The 8,432-nt window shown below is 46.8% G+C and overlaps 1 protein-coding gene across 1 annotated transcript; it reads left to right on the top strand.

Moving 5' to 3' along the window:
* Positions 1-764: 764 nt before the first annotated feature.
* On the top strand, positions 765-5,513 carry ap5s1 (adaptor related protein complex 5 subunit sigma 1). The gene is made up of 3 exons (XM_030357132.1): positions 765-1,053; positions 1,661-1,964; positions 4,439-5,513. Exons 1-3 carry the CDS (start codon positions 881-883, stop codon positions 4,565-4,567), a joined length of 606 nt encoding a protein of 201 aa, XP_030212992.1. The 5' UTR covers positions 765-880; the 3' UTR covers positions 4,568-5,513.
* The last annotated feature ends 2,919 nt before the right edge of the window (positions 5,514-8,432 follow it).

The following is an 8,432-nucleotide window of genomic DNA, read 5'->3' on the forward strand; positions in this document are numbered from 1 at the left end:
CATTTTCTCTCTGACCCTCTCTCTCCATTGAATGACAGCGACACACGGGCCCACACACACACACAGACACACAGACACACGAACACACACACACACACACACACACACACACACACACACACACACACACACACACACACACACACACACACACACACACACACACATGCCGATAAATCAATCGTTTTCTCAAATTTAAACCATCCCTCCCTCAGTGACCCCCACATATCTGTCCCCTCGCTCTTGCCCACCCCCCCCCCCCACCCCTCTCCCCCATATCTCTCGTTCTCCCCCCCTCTCTGTAAGTCATCGTGGCCCTGCTGTATGACAATGCCGTTTGTGTGTGTGTGTGTGTGTGTGTGTGTGTGTGTGTGTGTGTGTGTGTGTGTGTGTGTGTGTGTGTGTGTGTGTGTGTGTGTGTGTGTGTGCGTGTGTGTGTTGTGTGCGTGCTTGCGTGCCTACGGATTGACAATCTGACGTTGCACAGATGCTTGACAAAGGCTCGCCAGAAGCGTGTCGGGTTGCTCAGTCACAAATGAAGGTACAAGATGAAGATACTTTTTGTGTGGATTTTCGATGTAGTTTGGATTGTGGAAATCGATTATCTGACTTTTGAAGCAGAACTTGCAATATTGCATTAGAAAACACTGACTTCCTCAATGAAACTACACCCTCTTTGAATGATGCACCAATATTTATATCACACGGCGCCACCTGGTGGTGACAAAACATACATCACTTCGCCAAAATAAATCACATGATGAAATCACCTGACCACCAACACGGAAGTGCTTCCGACCAAAACATGCACTGGAGAATTCTCTGAAGCTCAGCCTCACAAACGGTGGTTGTCACATGTATATGTATTGATATTCCAGCCATGGTGCACTGCTTCCTCATCAACACCGTGTGCCCGGTCAGCGCGCTGGAGGCCGGGGACAGCCGGGTCCTATTCTCCCGGGTCTTCGGACCGGACGACGCCTCGCAGGACGAGGCGCTGAGCGCCGAGGAGCGACGGGCTCTGCAGAGGGACAAGCTGCTGCTGGTGGCGAGGTGAGAGAGAGAGAGAGAGAGAGAGAGAGAGAGAGAGAGAGAGAGAGAGAGAGAGAGAGAGAGAGAGAGAGAGAGAGAGAGAGAGAGAGAGAGAGAGAGAGAGAGAGAGAGAGAGAGAGAGAGAGAGAGAGAGAGAGAGAGAGAGAGAGAGAGAGAGAGAGAGAGAGAGAGAGAGAGAGAGAGAGAGAGAGAGAGAGAGAGAGAGAGAGAGAGAGAGAGAGAGAGAGAGAGAGAGAGAGAATCTGAACTTAGTGTCGTGGATATTACCATTCAACGCAGCACTACCCTGAAGGCCACTGAAACATCTGAAGAAGGAAGACCCACCCATCATCGTGAAGCATAGATATCTTTGTTGTGTACGGGGAATGGATTAACCTAGTGATTGATCGTGCTTGGCAGCACTTAAAACATCCTTACTGTACCAACAGCGATATCTTGTTGTTTCTCTTTTTCTGGCAAATTATCTTATTGTAAGTCGCTTTGGATAAAAGCCCTTTATAATCTTACAATCTCTCTCTCTCTCTCTCTCTCTCTCTCTCTCTCTCTCTCTCTCTCTCTCTCTCTCTCTCTCTCTCTCTCTCTCTCTCTCTCTCTCTCTCTCTCTCAGGCAGGTGCTGAGCTCCGTCACCCTGTCGCGGGAGGCGTCCGGCCGCGGGCCGACGGAGGGCGTGGCGGCGGCGGCGGCGACGGACGAGGCCACCGCCCTGCAGGAGGCGGACTCCGGGGTGCAGCGCCTGCGGGCCGGGGACCCCTTTCTGGGGGAGCGCAGCGTGCTGTGGCTGGCCGTCCAGAGCCTGGCCTTCAGCCTGGTGTGCCTGCCCCACGAGAACCTGCTGCTGGCGGAGGGGACGCTGCGCAGCTTGGCCCGCCACTGCCTGGAGCACCTCCGGCTGCTGGGGCACGGCAGTGAGGTGAGGGGGGGGCAGCGGGGGTCTTGGAGGAGGGGGGGCCAGGGGAAGCCTGAAGGCTCAGTTACGGTTCACCAGCGACGCAACGCAATGACCACGCAGACGCTTCGACGCAGACGCGAACCTGTTTTGGTTCTGCGTCGGGTTCACCAATCACAGTCCTTGCCACTGCGTCGCCATCGACGCAAGGTTGACATTTTTGGGAGGTGCACGTCAGGCCCTTGCGGTGGACGCAAGGAGGGTCCGCAAGGACGTAAGGGGTCCGTAAACCCACTTGGGTTGCGTCAACGTGGAGCCATAACGAAGCCATAAGAGCTGGTAGCATGTGGGCCCCTTGTGGGAGCTCACTGGGCAGCTCCCATAAAGGGCCCTTATTTTTTATTGGGTATTGACAGTGTATCTGTGGATACCTATTGTTTTTGTTGCGGTAAAAAGTTTTCAAATTTCTCAGACCTTTAGGTATCTCTTAATTTAGTTCTCAAAAGTTTGGTGCCAAAATTCCCATAGGGGGCGCTAGAACTTCAGGTCTTCGTTAAACGCTCGGCACGGCTGAAAAATTGATGAAAAATTCTGAAATTTGTTCTGATTATTATTATGAATAGGCTTAGTGTATCACAACATTGTGGTTTGGACCTGATTTGTCTCCCTTGATGTGCATATGTGATTTTGGGAGACTGCAGACCAAACGGCTGTATATATTAATGACAGATAAATGTCACAAAAGATCTCAAAGTTCTCAAAGATCTCAAAAACCAGGTAGGGGAGAGCCGGGTCGATTTAAACACTTTTCAGTCTAACGTCTTTTTCAAAGATGACTTACGTATACAAATAATTTCATCATGTGATCAACAACTCACATGTGTATTCTCAGTTACAAGTGTAAATTAATACATATGTTAGATGACCGCGCTGTTTCTAAACTTCGAACGTAAGTTTACATTTGTTTCAAACGCCCCGCCTATGCGGGACGAATGAAACAGCATATTTTAAACGGAAACTATTGACCTTACTCTTATTTTTATGCAACATACCGGGCAACATACTAGTGTACCCTTCATTACTAAAATTTAACATAATTTCTCGTAATATAAATAGGTCCAAAAATATTTTTGTCTTGTGCGTAATTGTCAAGATGCACATTTCGATTAAAACTCAACTTTCTTCTTTTATACCAGTTGGACGACTACATTTTCATTTAATTTACGAATTTCCCTGTCCTAGGTCATGTTTAGGGATACATAGTTGAACATCCTGTTATTTATTTTAAACAAACTGGTGCGGGACGTTTGAAACAAGTGTTTCAAACGTCCCGACAGCGACTACTGGCACTTAAACCTTTTTTGACTCTTAACTTCAAAACTCTGACATTGCACACTTTAGGACAGATTTAAGTACTAAATCATCTGTTGTATTGTCATATTATCATGCCATGAAACAAAAAACACTGTTTTTACAAAAAAACTACCGCACAGAAGATTTTACTTTCCGCAGTCCGCACTCAAAAACCGGGATGGCGAAAATGTGAAATATTCTTGACCGGCAACCGAGCCTCATTAACCGGTTAATACCGGTTAACCGATCAGATTAAAATGTGCTATATGAAATAACAGCCATTTCGAGCCGCGCTAGCCGCCTGCTGTTTCGTAACTCTGCTTATCTCTCTCACTTTCTGCCTCCGACACACACACACACACACACACACACACACACACACACACACACACACACACACACACACACACACACACACACACACACACACACACTCCCCGATTGAGAGGCAATGGCTCTAACCGCGGCACGACCTGTGTTTGAATTGAAACACGAGGCATGCTTACTGCCAGTTGACCGTGTGTAGAGAGCGGGCTCGAACGCCCACAGTGGTCTGAGATGGTGCGGACCTGGTTGAGACCCTACGCGGGATTCACCAGGGGCCAATCGGAAGAGGGCAGCGTAGCTCATTTGCAACATTGCCGCTGCTCATTTAAGAAAATGACAGCTCCGAAGAGAATAGTTGTGGATGAGGGATTTTCACTTCACACAAAAAGATCTTGGAATGAGACGGCTAACTGTAGTCCTAAAGTGTTTAGTCTACTGTCCATAATAATTTAGAGATCATATTCTCCGCCGCTCGCATGCGGGAACAATTAAGACTTGAGGAGAAATGAAACAGTGGGCTAGAGACACGGTGTCCGTCCAACTTCCAATGAGTCACCTCATCTTATCATCTTCTTGTTTTTTCTTTTTTTTTTACCGACAAGCGACATTATTGATCGGTTAACGTTGATACGGACAACCACCGGTCAAACGGTCATCGGTTAACAGCCCTATTTAAAATCGTCCGGTGTTTAAATCGACCCGGCCACGAGCAAACTACAGCTAATCTTATGGGATTTGTCGTCCAACTGACCTATCTGGGAACCCCCTTGCTAAACCAGTTCTAACCGATTCTCTCTTCCCCGGTTTCTCTGGTCCAGGTACTGCTTAAGGTGGATCGCATCGACTTCCTGCTGTCCAAGCTTCTTCCTCATGGCCAGCTCCTCTTCCTCAACCACCGCTTTACCCAGAGCCTGGAGAAGGACATAGCCGCCTACATGGCGAAATAAAGAACTACAAATCGACGCCAAAAGAACTACATCCACCATCAACCCCTTTACTCTGAACCAGCTAGCCTCGTGTGATGGCGTCTTCTGAGCTAGCGACTTTGCGTAGCTTAGTCCCGTGAAATGAAGTCATTAGGCTATATGCACAAGGCTAACAATTCTATTGTGGCACCGCCAACTGTTCTGATGTTAAGTGTCGTGATGCTAATGACGTTGGGATGCTAAGTGTCGCGATTTTATGCGTCTGTGTAAGTGTGATGGCAAAGTTCTCAAAGTTCTTCAGAAACGAGGGGTTTCTCCAGACATTCAACCCTCAGTCAAGCTCTCACATGAGAGCTTTGCTGAGAAACAGTTTGTTTGACTGTTTTCAAGGTCCCCCTGTTTCCCCACCCGCTGTGATGCCGTTTACAAACCGCTTATAAATGAACCCATTAGTGATGTCACAAGTGGGAGTGTCTCCGCCTCCAGATGACGGATGGATCGTTCTACCGGGCGCGAGCTTGACGGCTAATCAACGGCACACCGGGTGGTAAAACAGGACCCCTTTAAGTGCTATTAAATCAATGTTTGATGACCTTAGTTTTTTTCTTGACGTGAATATCTCGCTCGGAAGCGTGTCACCTCCTCAACCACGGGTAACGACTGTCGCTTAAGGAGGGGGAACATCTCACCCCAGAGCTGTGATCCGTCAGCACGGAGAGAGAGAGAGAGAGAGAGAGAGAGAGAGTCAAAATGGAGGACGACGAGGAGCTTGTGCGTTGAGAGTTGCTGGGAGGTTCTTCTGTAAAGTTAGATCAATGAATTCACACGGCGGTGCAGTCACCCAAGGACATCCTGGCTCTTTGTTTACCTGCGAGAGGAGCTCTGTTGACATGGAGACAGGCGATTCGCCGCCGCTCCTGTTTCACTGTACTGTACTGTGAGATGACATTAAAATGAATTATGTTCATCAAGACTGGGGGGGAAGGGAGGGGGGGGGGGGGGGGGGGGGGGGGAGACAGAACGGAGCTGTCGCAATCAATGTATTGAGGTCAGATATAATTTGATTTTAAATTGTGAAACAAATACCAGGCTTGGTAAGATTGTCCACCTGCCTCTCTTTCTTTGAACACTCTCTCTAACGCAGACTCTCACACACTTTCTATCTCTCGCATACTCAATCTCTCACTCTCGCTCTTTCTCGCACACTCTGTCTCTCGCACGCACACACGCACACACACACACACACACTCGCACACTCTGTCTCTCACACACACACACACACACACACACTCTCGCACACACACACTCTCGCACACTCTCTCTTGCACACTCACTCTCTTAGTCACGCCGGACGGTCTTGTTGGCCAGTCTGATCGGTAAAATAATCAATAGGGCCTATAATGAATCAATCGGGTTCAATCTAGCTGGGGGTGGAATGTGGAATGATCCACAACTCACAGCTGGCCAGTCCACCCCTATTTGACCAATCATTAAATATGGTCAAGTACTTTATCGATTATTTTGGAATCATCAATAAACTGTACATATAATATTAATTAATAATAGATTATATGTATTTTATAATGTTTTTACGAAAAAATGTCACCTATCAAATCGCTCAAGTCATGATGTGTCGATACGACATTTGACCTATCAGAAGGAGGGGGCGGGGTTAGCTTAATTGCCTAACTAAACAGTTCATGAGTGGCGGGTAGTAAAAAAGACGGCATCTCAACGTTTGTTTAGATCGGTAAGTTTTCCTTTTAACGACATCTAGGCTATCCAAAAACAAAGCAGACGGGTCCCAACAGTAAAGTAGCTGTTACAGAAACAGTGAAATGACAATATGTCCGTGTGCACGAACGCGTGTTTATTTGGACAACATCTGTTCTTAGTTAAAACCGAAGCAGCTGCTCCAGCCAGTTATTCTGCTAAGTCACCAAGTGAAAGAAAATTCGGGTAAATTTGATGACAATGCTTAGAGTTGAGAGTGCTGACAGTGGGTGTAGTGATAAATAATGCATTAATTATTGATGAATTTAACCTGCCTAGATGAGTATGATACTGCACCAGGCAGTGCGCTTCCATAGCCGCGGGAGGGCGCTGTTGTTCCGCAGTGGGCGACGCTAAAATATTGACATTAGGTCGAGGATTTTGGAAAATGAAAATATCGGTTTTATAAGCCGTTTCAGTGATTTACTTTTTGAAAAACGGTGTAATTCCCTTCAGGTCATGGTCCAAATCCCAAAATACCAACGTTTTGTCCAAGAAAACCGAACACGTTTGTGTTGTTGCTGCTGTTGTGATGTCAGAAAGGGCAGATGTTGGTGCGGTTCAAAACAACGTTGGTGGATTTTACAATCCAGTAGGCACATTTCCACAGTTTTCACAACGGAAAAGTTATCTGCCTCAAAAAATAGATTTGTGACTCAGGTAACCCTACATTTGACTTGCGGCAGTAAATTAGTCGGCCTAATGTCTAACAGTAGATGGCAGTGTGTAGACGGCTTCATAACCGTTTGACCAAAAAAATGATGGATACCAGACAACATTTAAATCACCCTGATACTGAAATAGTTTAAAGAAACTGAGAACATCAAAGCAATCATTTCTGGAATTGTGTGTGCACTTTGTAACTGCATCTAATTGCTTGTGCCTGTAAAAGCATTCCATCTCCCTATTCGAAGGACGACAGTGTTCATGCTTGATTACGACTGGTTAATTCATGTTCAATAAGTACAGCCGTATGCATTGTGTATTGATCCCTATGGCATTTGAATCACATGTCCGTTTCAAGGCAACGCTTTCCAGCAGAATGTACACAAACAAGTCCCAGAGCGTTGCAAATCCTATTATCTGCATTTCTACATCCCCAACATGCAACGAATGTTGATTAAACCCGGCCGAAGTGTGTGTGTGTGTGTGTGTGTGTGTGTGTGTGTGTGTGTGTGTGTGTGTGTGTGTGTGTGTGTGTGTGTGTGTGTGTGTGTGTGTGTGTGTGTGTGTGTGTGTGTGTGTGTGTGTGTGTGCACATTGGCGCACAACACGCTAGCAATGTACAAATACAGTTTATTTTCCACAAGGACTTTGAGTTCAAGCTGAGTTCTGGTCTGATATTGGCTGGTCCTGTGTGCACAGTCCACCTGTAGCATCCTTGAGCCAGATGACCCCTGACCCCTACCCGCTCCTTAAGGGCCCGTCTCTGTATTCACCACACGTCTCTCCTCCGTACATAAAAAGCATCTGCTGAATGGTAACTCATGTGGTGGCCCTGCTTCACAACACGACCGGCGGCCATAATCCAGAACACGTGGTCGTTGGGCGGCTGGCAGAGAGACTGGTGGGTCTGAGGGAGCGTCTGGACCCAGCTGGCGGGATAAGGGGTGAGGGGGCTTAATGGTTCCTCCTAGACCGCCGAGTGCTGGGCCGGGCCGGAGCCAGCGAGCCGGTCTGGAGATGGCGCTCGTACCGGAGGAACCGGTTCCGTTCGTACAGCCGGGCACCTTCCAGTAGAGCCGCCCGATTACGGAGACAATCATAATCACAAATATTTCGGCCATTTTCGAAATCTGTATTATTCAAACAACGATTGTTGAGTTAGAAAAAAAATAGTTAAAGAAATACACAAACTGTTTAAATAGAATATGTTCAAATCGAAAATAATGAACAAATATGTCTCCAGCTGTTCTGCAATTTCTATAAAACAATTAATGAATAAAATAAATGCACAAAAGAATAAAAAAATTAAATAGTTTCAACTAGATTATATTAGTTTGGAGATAGTTTAAAAAATCGAATCACAATCTGAATGTGATTAATTGCACAGCCCCACCTTCCAATCGTTGTGTCAGTAAACTGAAGCACTGTTTAAGACCGCTGCAGATTA

Source organism: Gadus morhua, chromosome 5, assembly GCF_902167405.1.
Source record: "Gadus morhua chromosome 5, gadMor3.0, whole genome shotgun sequence".
Lineage (NCBI taxonomy): Eukaryota > Metazoa > Chordata > Actinopteri > Gadiformes > Gadidae > Gadus > Gadus morhua.